The 21,065-nt window shown below is 45.1% G+C and overlaps 1 protein-coding gene across 7 annotated transcripts in view; it reads right to left on the reverse strand.

The window, feature by feature from the left end:
• Positions 1 to 1,071: 1,071 nt before the first annotated feature.
• Rapgef6 (Rap guanine nucleotide exchange factor 6) overlaps positions 1,072 to 21,065 on the reverse strand; it is a 145,310-nt gene continuing 125,316 nt past the window's right edge. For 4 of the 7 annotated variants that reach the window (XM_090320826.1, XM_090320823.1, XM_090320825.1 and 1 more), the window contains 7 exons: positions 20,220 to 20,440; positions 17,478 to 17,666; positions 14,262 to 14,396; positions 7,106 to 7,334; positions 4,866 to 5,368; positions 2,590 to 2,904; positions 1,072 to 1,458 (listed from right to left, as the gene is read on the reverse strand). In XM_090320826.1, coding sequence (XP_090176952.1) covers positions 1,433 to 1,458; positions 2,590 to 2,904; positions 4,866 to 5,368; positions 7,106 to 7,334; positions 14,262 to 14,396; positions 17,478 to 17,666; positions 20,220 to 20,440 — 1,618 coding nt within the window. In that variant the 3' untranslated portion in view covers positions 1,072 to 1,432. Of the gene's footprint in view, positions 1,459 to 2,589; positions 2,905 to 4,865; positions 5,369 to 7,105; positions 7,335 to 9,552; positions 10,246 to 14,261; positions 14,397 to 17,477; positions 17,667 to 20,219; positions 20,441 to 21,065 lie in introns of those variants that run through there. The other 3 variants (XM_090320828.1, XM_090320827.1, XM_090320829.1) reach the window with 2 other exon arrangements.

The following is a 21,065-nucleotide window of genomic DNA, read 5'->3' on the forward strand; positions in this document are numbered from 1 at the left end:
GGGATAATGGATATAATGGTGAGAATACTCAATTACCTCAAAGGTGATTATGACAAAACAAAATTATGGGTAAACCAGGAGATTCATAATCATAGGAATGTGACTTTGAAACCAAGATTTTGAACTCAGGTTTACTTTTACAAGCAAGCCATACGTAGCTTGCATTTGAGCTTGTAAACGTACCTGGGACTAATGTCTAAGGCTTCAATTCAGAATGTTTTCCTTCCCGCCAGGGGATTCCCCCCCCCCCCCGAAAAAACAAAGACAAGACATGCTAAATGATTTTGAAGGTGATAAAACAGTAAAATGCACAAGTCCAAGGGTGGCTTTAGCTTAGGTTAAGCCCTGTATGGCCCCACGCCAACAACATTCTGAAGTGAACCCACGGGCTTCAAGCTGATCTTGGTGGAGTACACCTTAATGGCTTCTTCGGACATTTTCTAAAAACCATTTGATCAAGTGAACAGTTATTGAATACTTGAAGTATCCTTTCTAGCTAAAAAAAATTTAAACCGAGACAATCTTTTTTTTTCCCTCTGGTTGGTTATGGGGCTTGAACTCAGAGCCTGGGTGATGTCCTTGTGCCACCCTTCCTGGCCTTTTTTGAGTACTTTACTGGAGATAAGTCTCATAGACTTTCTGGGATGACTTTGAACCATGACCTTCAGATCTCAGCCTCCTGAGTAGCTAGGATTACAGGTGTGAGCCACTAGCACCTGGCTAGACAATCTTAGTAGTTCTCTCTCCCACAGAATTTTCAACCCACTCTAGCCCTTGGTAGGCCACTTAGCTACTAAGGGCCTCACAGCTGCAGGGTTGGTATGCAGACAAAACACTGTAAAATGGCAAATTCATCTCTAGGATTCCAATGTTTTATTTCTTGTGTTGTAGGATTTCTACTTGTTAGAGATTTTTCACTTCAGAATGTTATTCTTTCACAATTAAGGTTACTGACCTCCAGCTTTTTCCTCTGGCTGCATCCTGCCTGGTACTGGTTCCACTGCGCAGGCTTGAGTATGCGCTCCTCAAATACATCTCTACACACCAGAGACACGCTTATGGCCTCACACACACACCACCACAGTACTTCAAATAATAAGTTACTTTTCAAATACACAAGCATCTCCTTGGTATTGGCTAACATTTTGAATTTGTTCAGTAGCCCAAGCTATGGCTTGGAAATAATAATAATACCACTCTGTTTAAAAAGATGTGTGATACACAGGATGACATTGTGAAATGTCCTAAGGCAGGCGTGGTGTGGAGCAGCCCTGGCCAGCATCCACAGCCGGAAGCCACCTGCCTGCAGGGATTAAATGGCCGAAGTCTCATCCGAGGAGCACAGGGAACGAAGACGCCGAGTAGGTAGCAGCCGACTCCGCTCACTCCTCCACCGCTTCTGGGGAGCATCTTCACGTGGGCCACTCAAAGGCTACACTGCTGACACTTGTTCATTTTCTACCAGGTAATAAAAACAAATCAACTGATAGGCCAGAAAATGATCAAATTCAAAGAAATCCTCAAGACATCCTTTTCAAGGCACTGGCACCATTACAGAGCTAGTCAAATTGTACAATAAATAACACTTTAGTTCAGCATTTGTCGAGCACCGTGACTGCTGTCAATTTCACTAAAGGCAGAGAAGGGGTGCTTGGTATGTACCCTAAAGCAGCCTGTCTTCATTGATTTAAAGAATATACTTAGGGCTGGGAGTTTACCACTAGGCTACAGTGCTTGCCTAGTATATGGGAAGACCTGGGTTCGATTCCTTGGTACCACATTCATCAAAACAGAAATGGTACTGTGGCTCACGCCTGTAATCCTAGCTATTCAAGAGGCCAATGTCTGGGAATGGTGGTTCAAAGCCAGCCCAGGCACTAAAGTCTGTGAGACTCATCTCCAATCAACCACCAGAAAACCGTATAAAACCGGAAGTGGCAGAAGGGGTAGGCAGTAGCCTTGAGCTGAAGCTTGCTAGGCAAGCTGAGCCAGGCTCGCTCGTTCTTTTCCTGGCTATTTTAGGACAGGGTCTTACTTCCCGCCCAGGTGTATACCTGGACTGCCTCAGGGCTGGAATGACAGCCAAGAGCCACTGTACCCAACTTCTTCCACCTGACATGTCTTTAGGGCCTGTTGTTTTCCTGTTCCTTGCCTCCCACACAGCTTGGTATGATAACAAGCAGTGCTGACCTGCAGCTCAGCACTGCTTGTTAAGATAAAATAAGGTTTGCATGGCAGAAAAAGGTCACATGATTCTTTTTCAAAATAAAATTTTAAGGCCCTTAAAAAACAACCCTGGGGCCGAGAGTTTGGCCTAGTGGTTAAAGTGCTTGCCTAGTATGCATGAAGACCCGGGTTCGATTCCTCGGTACCACATACATAGAAAAAAGCCGGAAGTTGTGCTGAGGCTCAAGTGGTAGAGCTCTAGCCTTGAGAAAGTCCAAGGACAGTGCTCAGGCCCTGAGCTCAAGCCCCGGACTGGCCAAAAAAAAAAAAAAAACCCAACCCTGGTAGACAACGGACTACAAGAAAGCCCATTCAATCCATAAAGCAATTCATATAAGAGCCACGAAGGTAATTGGCACGTACCATCTGCTTCGCTATCTGCATCGGTCACGTCTGTTAGTCTAGGACGAGATGGCTGCAAGTTCTGCCTGGGAGCCTGTGTTACAGTCTTCGAGGGGACACAGGCCCCGGGGCTGCTACTCAGAGGGGCTGGCGGCGGCCTACAGAGGCTGCTGTGCATCATCCTGGACCTCTGCACTGCCACACTATACTCGGGAGGTTTTAGGTGCGGGTGGGGTCCTTCCTGGAGGTCAGCTAGGGAGATTCCCGGGTGTCCTGCAGGAGGGGGAGGCGGCTCCCTAAACCTACCGTTCTTCCTGGGCGACGTGACACAGTACACTGATGTGAAAAATAAGTAATGGAAATGTTGATTAAAGACACAAACCAAATGGAAAAACAAAGACATACTTAAAAACTTAAAAACAGACAAATGAAATTTAAAATACAATGACAGCAGGTTAAAACACTTCAAAGAAACTTAACGTGGCCAAGTTCACAGGAAACAAACAGCTACACACACTGCACCGTCAGGCTGTTTGCATCTGTGCTCCCTGCACTGTTGTGTGCTTGGCACTCCTATCCAGGCCAGGGAACTTTCCTGATCTACATCAACTAATCCTAGTGATAACTTTTGTGCTTTTCAGTAGACATTAAAAATCATGGTGATTTAAATGCTTTCCTTAAGTTACTCCCCCCACCCCCCGCAAAAAAGCAACAAATTCCAGTGTCGGGGACAAGGGGCTCTGAACACCTTGACTACACATTGCCTCTGGATGGCCAGAACAGGTCTGAGGGGCCATCGGACAATGCCAACATGAACTTCCTCTCCAGAGGATTAGGGTTGCTTAGTCATATTCCATCCTTAACTCTGGTATGTCACATCAAGGTCAGAAGGGATTTGTTTCCATTTGGGAACAGATGGGCAGGCTGGTGATGTAAGGTTGTCACGAGAAGACAAGAATGAAGACCCATCTGCATTCTCAAGTACACAAAGTGGTACTGGAGTTTCAGCTAGAGGCTTAACCTTGATACATTCAGCCATGCCTTTTACTGCTGTGTTTTCAGACAGGGTCCTCTGGCCTTGGATTGTAATCCTCCTCCTTCCTCTACCTCCCCAACCGGGACTGAAGGCTCTAGTCACCATGTAGGTCTTATTGGTCGTCAGTTTCACTCTGAGCTCTCTCACAGTAACCAGGACCACAGGCATGAACAATCATGACTGCTGAGAAAGGATTTTTTTGTGGGTGGTGTTTCCCCACCCCTGCTTCCTGGTCCTGGGGCCCATCCCCTCTTTGTGGTCAAGGCTAGCACTCTACCAACTTGAGCTATAACATTGCTGGCTTTGAACTGTGATCTTCAGAGCTCAGCTTCCTGAGTATCTAGGATTACAACCACTGGTGCCGGCTTGGTTTTATAACCAAGCACACACATTTACATATCCTGAGTGGTAATTTATAAAGACTTACTAAACCAATCCTTATAAAAAAATTCCCAATTAATGCAATTGGAAAAGAAACTAAAAATTACATTTCCCTTTCATATTTTAGTTATTGCAAGTTGATCATGAAAATATAGACTCTATATAGTCACGTAAGTAAAAAAGCTGAAGTATCAGCTAAATAAACTTAAAAACAAAAACATACAAGGGGCTGGGTGATGGCTGCTCACATCCGTAGTCCTAGTTACTCAGAAGGCTGAGATCTAGAGATCTAAAGATCGTACTAGCCAAGGCAGAAAACTCCATGAGACCATTTCCAAGTAACTAGCAAAAGCTGGGCTGGAGGTACGGCTCAAAAGGTAAAGTATCATTTGAGGCTCTGTTAAAACTCCGTTAAAAAAAAAAAAAAGCACAGAATGGAATGGACGAGTGACCATGACGTGACGTGAGGGAGGTACACTGAAAAATGTTCTGGATTTTTGGGTTTTTTGTGTGTGCTCATGCTGTCAACATGAAGTCTGCTCTGATTTCGTCATTTTTACTGTTTGAAGTGAGAACACTGAACTGTGGTCCAAACACTTCCTAAAGAGAATACCCTTTAATGACCTTTTCCTAGTAATGTGGTAAGATTCTGCCAGTAAAAAAAGATAAATAAAATGTGACCAACTGTGTCTTTGGTGTTGCTAATTATTCACCTTTGCACCAGACTTTCCACTGTAATGACCCAACTGTTGGCCCTAAGTCAAATCCTGAAAATAATTTGTGGAGGAAGATGAGAGAAAACGTTTCCAAGAATAAAATCCTAGCTCAAGATGTCTCAGGCTCAGCATCACCATTTCTGAATGCCAAGCCACCCACTTACCAATCAAGCCCTTCTCCGTACTTGAGGTGACGGTTTTGTAAAGTGGGTCAGTGGTGTCCTTGGGGCCTGAGCTGTCCGACGGCTGGGCAGGGGTGCTATCCACCGCTCTCCGCTTGACAGTCCCGTAGTTGGGTTCGCAGGTGTCGGACAGGGAGCTGGAGGAGGCCCAACTCTGTCGTAGCTCACTGGTCTCCAGGCTTCCTTTCCGCTGGCCGCAAGCTCTCGGGCAGCCTTGAGGACAGGAGTGGGGCTCAGGGTCTGTGGGTTCAACTTCGGCAATGGGATTGTCCACGTGTGTGTGCCGGTAGGAATTCAGAAAGTCCCAGCTTTTGGGGTTTGGAAGGTTTTGGAAGTTGTCATGGGAGCTACTGGAACAGGAAGTCCAACTTCCTCGGCCGCTGTCGGCCGCTTCTGTGACGACGTGCTCATGAGAAATCTCCTCGTTGCTCATGGAAGGTGGGACAGGGAGGCCCTTCACTAAAGACGCCTTCGAAAGTGTCCACCTAATTGGGAGACAATGCACAGAATCAGCTTACCCGAGATACACTACAAAACACACAGCAACAAACGTGCAAGGCCTCAAAAGCAAGATTTCCTCCAAAAATTTAATTTTTAAATAGAAATACAAAATGAGGTTATACAATTTTTTTGGGGGGAAATATGGTCTTGCTGTCTAGGACAGTCTCCCCAGGGCTGGCATTTTACAGGGATGAGCCCCAATTCCTGGCCCCAACTCATTGCCCACAGAATGAATTATTCCCAACCTGAGAACCCCCCTTTCTTTCTGCAATGCTGGAGGGGGGGGTCAAATCAGGACCTTGCATTTGCTGGACAGGCACTCTAGTACCAGTTGAGCAGGCCTCTAGACCCCATGTTTTTGTTGTTCCTTGTACATCTGACATTAGTCCAGGAGTGCCAAGAAACAGTGGCTTCCCCAACCACCTCAGGGAGCCTGCTGCACAGCCCTGTTACAAATCAAGGCTGTGCCACGTTCAAGACAAGGCATTTGGCTGAGTGGAAAATTACCAGTCTTGTGGACACCACCAAGTTCACACAGATGAACAGAACTGATGAGAAGGGGACTGCTTATTAGCAAGGGGAACAAGGGACCACAATAAGATGAGAAAGTAGGCAGAAACTGTACATGCCAGAAAGCATAGATCAAGGGAAGCCTCAGGAGAAAAAAAGGAGGGGGAAGACAGCAAAAAGCCCATTTCCACACACCAACCTACTTCAAGAGGTGCACAAGTGTGAGGAAGGCCCAGCAGGGAATCGTGTGGTGTATGTGCAGGTGGGCGAGGCTTCCCAGACACAGGGATCAAGTGCTTGTTATCTTTAAAGGATGTGTGTGCCACCACCAGTCCCGACACCCAATCCTGAAATCCTGCCGTGCAAGAGTTGACCAGGGCTGTGTAAACACTGCATCTACCTTTGTAACCCAAGGCCAGCCTGTGCCTCAGAAGACAGCTGAAGATGGGCCGCGGCGCTGCTTTCCCACAGCTGCTGTGAAATAAATCTTTCTCTGCCCTCTACTGTGTTTCTTGACACGTGGCTGGACTTTGGGCCTGGGGTATGAAGTCTCCTTTCCCAGCTTGTCTATCGCGGTACATAGCACCTGGCCTTCTATTACACAACCCTTTTGAGCAACCTCGAGTCTTACCGCATTTGAAGAACCATCTTCCTCATATCAGGAGTCACGCTTTGAGGCTCTTAGTGGGACAGGGCCTGGCACATGCTAGGCAGACACTCAACCCCTGAGCCATGGTCCCAGCCCTTTCTCAGTTTAGGGATTTTTGTCATGTTTTTGCCCAGGGTCTGCTTTAGGCCAAGGAGCTGAGGTCACACGCATATACCACACTCCTGGCTTTTTTGGGTGAGGGCCCACTAACTTTTTACCCAGGCTGGCCTTGAACTGTGATCCTTTTGCCTGCCATCTCCCAAGTAGCTGGTTTTACAAATATGCGCCACCACACTCAGCTAAATGCTAACTGATGGAGAAGATCCGGAATGATAGAAAGGTACTTGAATTTGGCAATCCTTGAGCTCACATCCATGCCTTTCAACTGGCCCCATTTTCAAATTCACCTCAGTGAATGTATGGCTTGTCCCTTACACTCCTTCAAGGAATGCCTGCCACCCAACCTCTACCACAGTGGAGGAGGAAAGAGCAGAGCTTGGGAGCACTGCACAGGATGGCCTCTTGGCTTGTGCTTTAGAAAGGCACAGAAAAGAGTGTTTACCCGGGACCTAGCTGACCGTGCTCTCCTAGTCCCAAAGGGTGATCCGACTTTTCCAAGGCAGCAGTGAACTCGGGGCCTGTCAGGGGCTGGGATGAACCCCGCTCGTCTGGAAGCGCAGCAGACATGGAATCCACGGAGCAGTTGCTGACGATGCTGGACCGAGAGGAAATCTCGCTGTGGCTGGAGTCAGACAAGTTGTCAGACTTAGCTGATGGTAAAAGTGTGTAACCTGAACAGGAAAGAAAACACAGATCAAGCTACAGAACATGAGACAGTGGTGGGGTTCGAACAGTCAGGGATGGATAAAGAAAAAAAATAAAAGGAACAAAAGAAAGCAGTGGCAAATCTGTTCCACTTGGGTGGGTAATACAGGTGCCCACGCCCCCACGCTCCCCTCCAGACAGATCCTCCACCTACCTATCCACACCAACCCACGGAACGTCAGATTCAAGACAGAGAAAGGCAAAACTCAGTACTACTGACAAAATCTGTGTTAAAGGGATATCTGCCGGCTCTCACACAGCTTCATCTATTTAATAAGATAAGGAATTAAACACATCACAAGTAAGTACACAAGGTACAGTTCCTCAGCTTTTTAATCCTGTGCCCTAACTGAAAATAAACATTTCACAGTCTAGCCTGAATTCAAAATGCTACCTGACCTAGAGCTAGCAATGGGACTCGGGGCTCATGGGTTAGAACTGTATTTTGACTCTTTCAAATTACATGTACTTACCTGGAGGTTCTGCGCATGCCAACCTAAGAAGTCTTGCGACAAGTTGAGAGTTACTGTTTTAGTACTTTATTTGCAATGCTGAGGATAGAACCTAGGACCCTGCAAATGCTCTGTGACCTGAGCCGTACCTCTCTCTCTGGCTCCAGTATTTTTCAATAGAGTTTGATACAATTTTATATTAAATTCTCTTTTCTTCACCAGTTTTTACAGAATATTACATTAAACACCCAAACAAATGTATAAAATATATAATGAAAAAACCAGCATCTACATGGAGGAAACTCTTCCATGACTTACTGCCCAGCAGGAATCTACAAAACCTTATTTTCTGGGAGCCAGGGGTTGTGAGGGAGTTGAGGCATGATGGTAAATGTATGGTACAGTCTGTTTTGATCACTGGAAGAAGATATGCTTTTGTTTAGAAGTAAAATACTCTAGTAATCCACACAAGGTCAGTCTTTGGTCTCTAGGAAGGGAACGGTAGCCTCTTGTTCACAGAACAGTGAGGTTGGCTGGCCAGGGCCTTTGATCAACGCTAGAACTCCTGGTTCTTAAGAGCAGGAGGGTCTGGCACGCTGCTAGAATTTGAAGGACTTCAGGTCCTTCATGGATGAAGAACAAAGCAGCAACCTTAAACACCACGGCTCTTTCCTGATTTTAAGGAGCTTACAGTTTGTTCACAAATGATTCAAATCAAGAAAATTTTTTTTTTTTTAAATATTTATACTTTACGTGGTATAATTATTTCAAAGAGAAATAAGCCAAGTGGCTTATAAAAGGGGTTAAGACTTGATCAGCCACGACCAGGTAGCCTTCCTGAGTTTTATCACAACTCTGAACTGTGCTCATGAACTGATTTAGTTAGTATTTTTTGGTGGTACTCGGATTTGAACTCAGGGCTTTGCGCTGTGTGGATACTCTGCCACTTAGCCATGCCCACAGTCCTGTGGTCCTTCTATTTGTTCTCATAGTGCTGGGATGCTAGGCATACTACTACACCCAGTGTTTTTTGTTGGTTCCAATGGCAGCAGTCTCTTGAATTTCTTGGCCTGAAACTTGGATCTCCCTGACCATGGTTTCCTGAGCAGCTAGGATAACAGGCATTAGTCATCAAGCCCAGCTTGATCTGTCAATTAACAAATTATAAGGGCGATGCCCGGCTTCTAAAGAGGACTATGAAAAAAATTAAATTCTTTCTTAGAAGGAGTTGCTTTTAAGAAATATTCTTGCTTCACTATTTAAAAAATTGTTTGTTAAATGAATGTTTCTCCAACACTATTCTGAGAAATAAGCACCTGAAAAGCTTATTAAAATATACACACATACTTAGCTAATTTCTGGCAACCCACATCTATGAACTCAGAGGTGGGGCACTAATAACATCTAAAGTAAATTTCCCAGAGATTGAGATCTGTGAAAAGTGGGTGATGTTAAGAGAGCATGAGGGAGGGGCTGGGACGCAGCTCAGTGGCAAAGCACTCGCCTCGCACGTGCAATGCCCTGGGTTTGATCCCCAAAACCAGGAAAGAAGACAAGAAGTGTACTCAGTCACTTCGCTGTCCATTAGCTTATAAAGTACCTGAAGAACCAACTTGGCAAATAAATTCCAAGGTGAGGGTTGGAATGGGATTTAAATTAACTGGGGTTTAAAAGGCTCCCTCTGATTTCACTCAGACTCAGCTGCTACCATTAGGAAATAAAGCAAACTACAGAAAACAAAAGCATCATCTTTACTAACTGAATACATCAGTCATATATAACATATATACAAATAAGGCACTTCAATATTACTTTGTTGTTGAAGGATCTGTAATACTGATCATAAAATGCTTGGCAGTAGAAATGAACTGAGTTGTCTGTCCGACTTTTGACATCGCTTAATTCAAGCTACATTGACATGAATAACTGGAAACAAACTTGTCACTAAGTGAGATAAGGCACTGTCCTCAGAGCGTCTTTCTCCTTTTAGACTTGAATCGCGTATAGAAGCAGCGCAAAGCATTACTGTCGCCTCTGCTATTTGAATTGAAGATGGCACTCCCAACCTCCTTCTCTTTCTCACAGCTGTGTGTAGCCCGGTGGTGCTCTGCGTCCTCTTTTTGGCTGTTGACTAGCCTCTCCCTTGAAAGAGTTCTTTCCCTAAATCTTCTAAACGGGGATGTCATTCTTTGTCTGGTTGTGTTCTTACAACATGTCCTGTCTCTATCCTCCTCAGTGGCCTTCTTGGTCCTGTCTGTCCTTTTGGCTGTGCTCCCGGTAATCTGAAGGATTTTCTTTTGCAAGTAAACCCCACCTATTCCGGGGCAGCTCTGGCCACTGATCTCGGTGCTGGACTCACAGGGAGGGGATGAGGAAGGCCCTGAGAGGCGTAGCAGGATGCTGGGATCAGATAGGACACTGCCAACTGGAGGGAGAGATGCAAAAACCCTGACATGGTCAATCAGTTCTTTCCAAGTCATCACAATCAACCTGGTTTATATAACATCATACTGTTACGTCACAATCTAGTAACACACTTTTAATTCATGGAAAATGAATTGCATAGCATTAATACATTACTTATCCCAAGAAAGAATGCAGGAGAGATTACCTTGATCAGAAAAGGCTGTTTATAAAAACACATTATAAAAGCAAGCCCAGTTGGTAAAATCCTAAGCACAAATAGGACAAGAATGTCAGGTAAACACTTCTCAAAAGAAATGATGTATATTTAGAATTTTCTGGTAGATTTTATTTATTTATTTATTTATTGACAGTCCTGAGCTTGAGCTCAGGGCCTGAACACTGTCCTTGGACTTTCTCAAGGTTAGAATCCTACTACTTGAGTCTCAGCACCACTTCTGGCTTTTTCTGGTAAATTTGAATAAAAACTGAACAGGACATACACACAGCATATTCAACAGGTGCATATACAAAGCATTGCTTTTCTGCAGGGCAGAGCTTGATTTGCTTATCGTTATTATTAGCCAGTCCTGGGGCTTGAACTCAGAACTCAGAGCCCAGGTACTGTTCCTGAGCCTCTCTGTGCTCAAGGCTAGCACTCTACCACTTGAGCCACTGTGTCATTACTTTCTGCTTATATGGTAATAAGAAATGGAACCCATGGCTTCACGCATGCCAGGCAAGCACTCTACCACTAAGCCACATTCCCAGCCCATTTTGTCTATTTTTTTTTTTTTTTTTTTGGCCAGTCCTGGGCTTGAGCTCAGGGCCTGAGCACTGTCCTTGGACTTTCTCAAGCTCTACCACTTGAGCCTCAGCACCACTTCTGGCTTTTTTCTATGTATGTGGTACTGAGGAATCGAACCCGGGTCTTAAGTGCATACTAGGCAGGCACTCTACCACTAGGTCAAATTCCTGGCCCCCATTTTGCCTATTTTAAACAGGAAATTTTCAGTTTAGTTATTCACTCAGTTCTTGTAAGCACCTGAGCCATTACTCCCCCTCCTCTCTTGTCCCCTTTCCTCCTAGGAACTGACTGTGTTCTCAGACAGTACCACAGAAATAGAGCAGAACTAGACAATATCCCAGAAGTTGTGTCCCTCAATTTCAGAGCAGATGACACCTCCTCTTTTCAACTGGAGGAAGCCCGCTTTTACCCTCATATGCTTTAAGACAGAAAGAGAAAGCATGTAGATCCAGACTATAGAGATACAAAGAGTAGAAATTTTTCTCCTGGCCGTGTGGCCAAGAAAAATCAGCTAATTTCAGGTTTGTTACTGTGAAAAGGGCTGACATTAGGAAAATTTGAACAGCAAACTGATACTATGGGTAACGGAGGGAAGAAAGTTTTGTTTTATAAAGTGTGTATTTACATAAACGTACCTATTTAAAGACATGAGGCTATCTTTCTGTAAATATACAGCTAACAAAAATATAAAATAAATGGAAGCATCATTTTCAGTACTACTGGGTGCTCTAAGATGGAAGATTATGAATTTAGGTTCAAGGTCTTATGATTTTTTGGGGGTGGTGGTGGTGGTCATGGGGCTTGAACCTGGCTAGGGCGCTGTCCCTGAGCTCTTCAGCTCTAGGCTATCATCCTACCCTTGAGCCCAGCCCCACTTCCCCTTTTCTAGAGGTTAATTGGAGATAAGAGTCTCAGGTCTTTCTGTGCCCGGGCTGGGTTTGAACCTTGATCCTCAGATCTCAGCCTCCTGAGTAGCCAGGATCACAGGTGTGAGCCACTGTGCCCAGCTCGTGATTTTTTTTAAAATAAAAACTACATACTTCTTTAAAATTCACTTCATGAAAAACATGAAATAGGTTATATTAATTGTCATACAGCAAGTATTTTCAAAGCTTAGTTAAGAACTAAGAATAGAATCTAGTATGTCCTCTTGGTGTATAGACGTGTTTTTGTTCAACCAGATTTTGACAAAAACATTTCTATGCAGACTTTCGTTCAGTTTTTTTTTTTTTTTTTGGCCAGTCCTGGGGCTTGAACTTAGGGCCTGGGCACTGTCCTTGAGCACTTTTGCTCAAGGCTACCACTCTGCCACTTGAGCCACAGCACCACTTCTGGCTTTTTTTGTGTATGTGGTACCAAGGAATGGCACCAAGGGTTTCGTGCATGCCAGGCAAGCACTGGACCACCAGGCCACACTCTAGGCCATATGCAACAGTTTTAAAGAGAATTGTGTCCACAGCCTTCAACGTAAGAATGACTGTAGTAAGCTCACAGCTCTGTCGACACCGTGATCAACAGGGAGACGGTGGAGAGAAGTGCTCTGGTCCGTATTGAGTGGACTTCTCACCAGAGTGAGCAATGGGGGCGCCTTCCTGTCCTCCACACCCCACCCTGCCCTGCCCTGTCCTTACAGAGCTGTCCATCTTCTCCAGGGGGAGGAGGCTGTGGACCTACAGGCACTGACTGCCCCTTGGCTCACTTGCCTAACTGGAGGCTCTGCTTCGAGTTCCACTCATAGGCATTGAACAACACAAGACACGTCCCTGTGCCTCAAAGCCAGGGTGGTCCACCTCAGGGGCAGAAGTGTGTGCTATAAATACACCCATTGCATACACGTTATGTCCTGTTTATTTCCGTGAGACACTCACTCTTGGAAGGGCAGCTTGCTCTAGGGTGGCAAAAAAGAGGAGACAAGACACTACCCACTTACCATGCACTGGGTTTTTAGAGGCCCGTATGCAAAGGAACCCGCAGAGGAGAGCCCTGACATGGTCTATCTCCCCCAACTTATAGAATAGGGCAGAGCCAGGGCTCACAGTTAGATCTGAGGTTACTACACATCACTAACGCAGGGGCTGATGGCAAAAACACACCCTGAGGACATGGGACCCAGAGTAGGAGTCACCCCTTCCTGCGGGAATGCCACTGTTTTGTATCTGGAGGTTCTGGGGGTAGAACTTGTAGTTCTAGGCAAGGACTCTACCACTGGAGCCACATCTCCCACTTCCGCTTTGGGGATGGGTTTTGTGCTTTTGCTCAAGCCATCCTGGCTGTGACCTCCTGATGACACTTTCCAGATAGCTGGGGTGACAAATGAGCACCACATCCAGATACTGGTTGGGATGGGGGTCTTGCTAACTTCTTGCCTGGGCTGGCTTTGAGCCACAGCCATGCTGGGTCTTGGTCAGTCAAAGGAAATAGCAGCTCCTTGCTCTGCTTGGGCTGTTTTAATTAGGAAAATGCACATGCAAGATTTCCTATTTTACACTCCAAAATTTTGATAAAGAAAAAGGGAGCCAGGCACAGTGGCTCATGCCTGTAATCCTAGCTACTCAGGAGGCTGAGATCTGAGGATCAAGGTTCAAGACCTAAGACTTATCTCCAATTAACCTCTAGAAAAACGGAAGTGGGGTTTGGCTCAACAGTAAGGTGGTAGCCTTGAGCTGAAGAGCTCAGGGACAGCGACCAGGCCCCATGACCCACCAAAAAAAAAAAAAAAAAAAAGTAAAGCATTAACCACAGTATTTCTCAACATCTTATAGTTGGTTAAAAACCTTCTTGTAGTACTCCATAGAAATGTTCAAGTACAGAAAAATTTGACAGGTAACATTTAGAGTCAGCAACCGTGATTTTTGCCTTCATTTTTATGTATGCATCTCACCCCATTATATATTAAATAATGGATTCCTACTTATATGAACATTTGGCTAATTCAATAAACAAGAAAGTTCAGAGTAGGCTTTCAGAATTACGCTTTTCTGGATGCTTTTTGTCACTTGCTTTAAAAAAAATTTTAAAACAGTCGTACAAAGGAGTCACCATTCAACAGATCAGTTTATGAATATAATGTATCTCGACCGATTTCATCCCCATTCTTCCTGATCCTTCCCTGCAATGTTCCTAATTTTGTAGAATATGTATTAAATGTAGCATATTCTGCCCTATGACTTGCGTATAGACTGAAAAGCAAGCGACATGCTGGGAGGCGCAAGGTGGGAGCACTGACTTACCCTTGCGCGGGGAGCCTTGAGGAGATGCGGGGGGGCTGGAATGCAGAGAGGACGCCATGGAGACAGTGTCTTCTGCGTGTCTCTTTCCACTGACTTCTTCAGGGGGTCCTAAAACTTTCTGAGGTAAACTTGTACCTAAGACCACAACCAAAGAAGCAATGAACCAATGAACATCACTCCCTTGCAAGTGTGGCGGCCTAGACCGCTACATAACCAGAGCTAAGCTGCACACTCTAGCCTTGAGAAAGCTCAAGGACAGTGCTCAGGCCTCGAGTTCAAGCCAGGATGGATGGGGGGGAAAAAAAAAATCAAATCAACAAAAAAAACCCCCAAATCCCAACAGCTCACAGGAAACATTCTTGCCAAATTTAGACATGTAACTCACACTACCTGGATGGAGTTTTAAGGTAAACACATTAGATCCATAAACAAAGGCCACAGAACATGGGGAAAGCAAGCTGGTAGTGTCACCCCAGGCAATGATACCCAGGTAAGAAACCAGAGCCAAACTCGATCTTCCTTCCATTCCTACCAAGAAACTCATGTATCAAGTTTGCCAATTTTGCATTCCATTTTCTCCCCGACTTTTTCACCAATCAAGTCCAGGCCCTAAGCATCTTTGAATGAACTGCTATGGTACATCAGCTTTCTATTCAAACTTCTACCTCCAGTCTTGCTGCACTGCCTCTTTCTTTCCAAAAGACAGCTTGCACTGAAACGTGCCCTAAACTCAACTTTCCTCCCCCTCCCCTTTTTTTTCACGAAATTGCTCTGCTACAGCCAAGATTTTGAAATTTCTTCCCAAGTGTAGGGATTACTTTGCTTCAAATCTCTTAATGGTTTCTCACTGACCATTTTCCTTCGCACATTGTAATTGCCACATACTCATGACTCATCCTGTGCGGGGAAAGCTGCTAGCATGCTGGTAAGAAGCAAGAACGTTGGAGCCAGTCAGCCTGGGCTCAGCCCCCAGCTTGACCACTTGCTAGCCAAGTGTAATCTACTAGCATTCTGCACCCACCCCGTGGCGGGCTGTCCTATGGGATCATGATGTGGAGATGCAGAGGTAGTAAGGCCGGGTGCCCCATGCGTGATAGTCACAAGGCGCTCAGTGTCAGACTCAACCATGACTGCTTTTCAACATTGAGGGGCTTTGTTAGAGCCCCCAGCAGATCCCAGATATCAACTTTATGAAACCTTTGCATTTATTTTGGGGGAGGGAACGGTTCTACTTTTATGTGTTTTGAAATTTTAATCTATATAGTGCGCTTTCTACCACTCCCTCCCCAGGCACATGGAGCGTCTCACCTTCCTCTTCACACAGCACATGGAGTATCACGACCGTGTTAGTCCACCCCTTCTCCTTACGACCCCACTCTCAAAGTGCTTCTGCTTCTGGGCCCTTATTTGGTAACTGTCAAAAGGTTTGCACCAAGGAGTGTCACTGCTACATGTATGATGCTTGTGGTCAGCGTAATCACAGGCATGCGCACATCCCCATGTGTGGTCACACATGTGCGGTGCTCTATGGCTAGCGTGCTCAGGTGTGTATGCATAGGCTCCCTGCCTCGGTGTGCTCCACACACTGCCTCCTTTGAGGCTCTGCATAGCTGTTAGATTAAAAACAACAACAAAGGGGGGTGGGGAGGAGGGTAATGGGTACCAAGACATGTGAAAGGGTATCAATGTATGTGAATTAATGCACCTTCTATCTGGCAAATATCATGTAACCCTTTTACTAATTACAATAAAAAAAAATAAATAAAATTTAAAACAAGGAAAAAAAAATAACAACAACAACAAAAACCTTCAGAAGCCTCTTCTTGGTTTCTGCCAGAAGCCTTTAGGCTCTGCTCTTTTACATACTCAGCATATACCCCAGGATGGCAAACCCATGAGAAACAAGTTATCTGCTTATGGGCCTCAATCAGTGGACTCAAAATGAGGCGAAGAAGGTGCTTCGAATTGAACTTTCTATCTCAAATAAGGTCAAATTATATTCACAAACTTCTATCAAATGTGTATTAGGTATAATTCATGGATCATGTAATATTGCTGGAAATTAAATCCGATCTAGCCTCCATAACGTGCACCAGGTGCTCTAATCCTAGTTACTCAAGAGGCTGAGACGTGAGGACCGTTATTCCAAGCCAGCGAAATCCACAAGACTCTTTTCTTGGTTCATTATCTGGATTTGAACTTGGTACCTGTGACTGCTTTCACTCACTGTTTAGTGTATTACCAACTCCAACCCAAGGGGATAGTTTTTCCTCTGTTCCCATGAAGCTCTTTATACCCAGTTAACCAACAAAAAGCTGGGGTAGAGCTATGGCTCAAGTGGAAGAGTGGCCAGTCTTGAGTGCAAAAGGGACAGTGGCTGAGTCCACCCCTAAGTACCAGTGCATATACACAAGGTTGGACAATGTAAATATGACAAATAAGGGAGAAAATGTATACTTTTATACTGAGATACTTTACATTTTCTTTTTTTTTTTTTTTTTTTTGCAAGTCCTGGGCTTGAGCTCAGGGCCTGAGCACTGTCCTTGGACTTTCTCAAGGCTAGAGCTCTACCACTTGAGCCTCAGCACCACTTCCAGCTTTTTTCTATGTATGTGGTACCAAGGAATCGAACTCGGGTCTTCATGCATGCTAGGCAAGCACTTTAACCACTAGGCCAAACTCCCGGCCCCGATACTTTACATTTTCTTGTCTCCTAATTAGGTTTCTTTTTTTTTTTTTGTCAGTTGTGGGGTTTGAACTCTGGGCCTGGGCACTGTCCCTGAGCTCTTTACCTCAAGGTTAACGCTCTACCACTTTGAGCCACAGTGCCATTTCCGGCAATTTTGGCGGTTAACTAGAGATTGTTGTGCCTGGGCTGGCTTGGAATTTGGTCCTCATTTCTCAGCCTCCCGAGTAGCTAGGATTACAGGCGTGAGCCACCAGTGCCCAGCCTCTAATTAGGTTCTCAGAGGTGGTCGTTTTCATAACAAACTACTAGAACATAGATTTAAACACATATACACATGTGGAAAGCCAAATGATGTAAATACCCAAGATGTGAGGCCACAAGTTTCCTGTAGATAAACCAATCCAGCAAAATGAAACAAGTTGATTCATGAAGTGATGATCACGTTACACCCGACCTTTCCATCTTTCCAGTATGTCATTATCAATTCCCTGGAATGTGAAGGTGTGAATCTCACAGTGGATACTCACTCAGTGCAGCGTCTCTGGCTTGCGCCTTCCTCCTGACAGGGTGCAGGTTGACGGCGGGAACGGGGAGCATCTGGCTCCCCCTGTGGGGCTGATGCAGGTGGGCTTTAGCTGCTTGACTAGGGGGCCTCAATGGCACAGGAGACATTTCAGATGATTTGGCTGATCTTTTCTCACTTAAATTCTTGGTCACTAACAGGAGAAATAAGAAATAAGTAACTTTTACTTTCCTTTTCACTTTTGTTAGTCTTGTGCTTAAACTCAGGGCAACCTGGCGCACTGTACCTGAGCTTTTTTTTCCCCCTCTACTACTTGAGCCACAGTTCCACAACAACACTTCCAGCTTTTTGCTGGTTACCTGGAGATGAGACTCCGCGACTTTCTTGCCTCAGCTGGCTTCAAACCCTGATCTTTAGATCTTAACTAGGATTACAGGTGTGAGCTACTGGCACCTGACAGTTAGCTACTTTTTTTTTTTTTTTTTTTTTTTTTTGGCCAGTCCTGGTGCTTTCTCAAGGCCAAGTGCTCTACTACTTGAGCCACAGCACCACTTCTGGCTTCTTCTATGTATGTAGTAGTAGCAAGGAATTAAACTTGGGTCTTTGTGCAAACTAGACAAGCACTCCACCACCAGGCCAAACTCCCGGCCCCAGTAACTACACTTTTTAAGCAAGACTTATTACCACTAATATAAACATTTATATAAAACCACTTTAGGGGGCTGAGAGTTTGGCCTAGTAGTACAGGACTTGCCTAGCATGCACAAAGACCCCGGTTTGATTCCTCGGTACCACATACATAGGACAAAAAAAAAAAAAAGAAATGGTGCTGTGGCTCAAGTCCCAGAGTGCTAGCCTTGAAGAAAATGCCCAAGGACAGTGCTTAGTCCCTGAGTTCAGTCTCCATGACTGGCAAAAAAAACAAACGAACAAAAAAACCCACTTTAGGGGCCGTGACTTTGGCCTAGTGGCAGAGTGCTTGCCTAGCATGCATGAAGACCCAGGTTCGATTCCTCGGTACCACATACATAGAAAAAAGCCAGAAATGGTGCTGAGGCTCAAGTGGTAGAGCTCTAGCCTTGAGAAAGTCCAAGGACAGTGCCCAGGCCCTGAGTTCAAGCCCCGGGACTGGCCAAAGGAAAAAACCCACTTTAGTCCCCCAAAACTGATATCTTAAAAGGAATGCAACTAAAACACTACCTATGACGTTTCTGTAGAATAAATAATAAGCAGCTACTGTGGGTTTGAGCTCAGGACCTAGTTACTGTTCTCCACTAGCACCATGCCCTCAATCATTTTGGCTGTGTTTTAGGACAGGGTCTCTCTCTCTCTTTTTTTTTTCTTTTTGCCAGTCTGGGCTTGAGCTCAGGGTCTGAGCACTGTCCTTGGCCTTTCTCAAGGACAGCGCTCTACCAATTCAGCCTCACTTCCAGGTTTTTTTCTATGTATGTGGTACTGAGGGATTGAACACAGGTCTTAGTGCATGCTAGGTAAGCACTCTACCACTAGGCTAAACTCCTGGCCCCAGGTCTTCTATTTTTGGGTTTGGCCCCTGACCTTGATTCTTCTACCTATGTATAGCATCAGCTGCACGGGAAGCACATGTGCAACTTAGTCTAGCTTGTTTGAGATGAGGGTTCACTTGTTTTTCCTGGGTTGGTCTCAAACTGCAATTCTCTACAGTAGCAGGTATTCCAGGTGTGAGCTACCACACTCAGCTTTACCACTTAAGTAATTTACTGTACTCATTAAGTATCTCCACTCCTACCATCATTCTACTGAAGGTTAGAATGGTGTCATCTACACTACTGAAATACTTTTCCTGTATCAATCCTAGAGGGCTACAAGCCATTCTAGAGACAACAGCAGAACGAATGGCAGTCTGACCTTCCATATGTCCTGCACAAAAGAAAGCAACCCAAGTCCCTAACACAAGAATCTCAAAGGTCCTGCATGATGTAGCAGCAACCTGCCTCTCCCTGAGTCCACATTCTCCGGGTTTCTGTTAAGTCAGCTTTAATTCCCTAGGCTGGAAAACACCTCCCACCATGTGACTTGCTGCACCTTTCAGATGAACTTTCACAAAGTCATGGAAGCAAAGCTTCTCTAATACCTCATACTCTTCAGTACTAGATAGAAAAACACATATGCTGTCCCTGTGGTATGAAAGCCAATACTATCATCCAAAAGAAAGCCCTCATTCTTCAGACAGTCCTGTCAATTGCAGACAGCTCATCGCGAAGGTTTATTCAGCTGCAACCTTAGGACTTCAGGTAAATCTGTTCAAGCACAATACTACTCGTTTGTTTATTTATTGATTGATTGCCAGTCCTGGGCTTGAGCTCAGGGCATGAACCCTGTCCCTGGACTTTCTCAAGGCTAGAGCTCTACCACTTGAGCCTCAGCACCACTTCAGGCTTTTTTCTATGTATGTGGTACCGAGGAATTGAACCCCGGTCTTTGTGCATGCTAGGCAAGCACTCCTACCACTAGGCCAAACTCGTCCCTATTATTTAATTTTTACAGGGAGTCCTTACAAGGCTCTGTAAAGAAGAATTACTCCTTGAGTTCTCACACACGTGAGCATCAGCAGGGAATGGAATTAGTAGCTGATGAACACACAGGCAGGAAGCTGGAGCCGTCAGTCATCCTTCTGCGCAAATTCACTGTTTCACGATCATAACAGAACTCAAGCGTCTATTCTGTTGTGCTCTTATGGTCACAGCAAGGAAAACCGTGTACTCACAGGTACCGTAGGCAGGCTCCCACTGCAGTGACATGGCCTGGAACTTCTCCTCATCCGTCTCTACGTCCAGACCAGAGAGATACTGCTTCACTTTGCGAGCCATCTGTGCCTCCTCGTACAGCTTCTTGGCATTCAGCAGGGAGCTGCGGCGCGCCCGCTTCTTGTGAGTGCCTCCTTGCACATCCAGCATGTTTGAATTTGTGCTGCCTTGACTCAGTGACCTGGAGGGTGGCAAGCCCAGGCAGAGGCTATCAGATGGGATAAGCTCAGGAGAATCAAGACAGAAGGTTTGGTTCTGTTAATGCTACTGCATGCGATGTCAATGAGTTAAAAAGGCAGAGCATTAATGCAAAGTAATCTGGCGCACATGGCGCGCGATGTTCTAAATTAAGAATAGGATTTAGCAAAATGAAGCATTCGCAAGAACAAGATACAATTCCTCCCTGAGCCATGACTCCATCACACCTATACTTGTGCCCTATGGCACAACTGTGATAAGACAAAAACAACAACAACAAAAACTCCTGTGCTCCAAGGCTACTTACACCAAAGGTTCTTGTCCAAGGAACTTTCTAGTGTCTCTGTTTGTGCTACCTGACACAAGGCTACTGTAATCCTATTGTCATCACCATGCCCCCAGTGGCCTCAACTGAGCATATGGACCAGTTTCATCAATAACTACTTTTTGGCCCAAAATTAGACAGTAATGACAAAAAATAATTAGCTGAGATTTAATAACAGTTACATTTAATTCAATAAAGCTCATCAGAGATGTAACACAACAAATCGTTAAATTCAAATGTGAAATAGGTATTGCTTGGGTTCTAAGTATGCGGATCTGGGGAT

The sequence above is a fragment of the Megascapheus bottae genome, chromosome 29 (assembly GCF_031878675.1).
Source record: "Megascapheus bottae isolate mThoBot1 chromosome 29, mThoBot2.hap1, whole genome shotgun sequence".
Classification (NCBI taxonomy): Eukaryota; Metazoa; Chordata; class Mammalia; order Rodentia; family Geomyidae; genus Megascapheus; species Megascapheus bottae.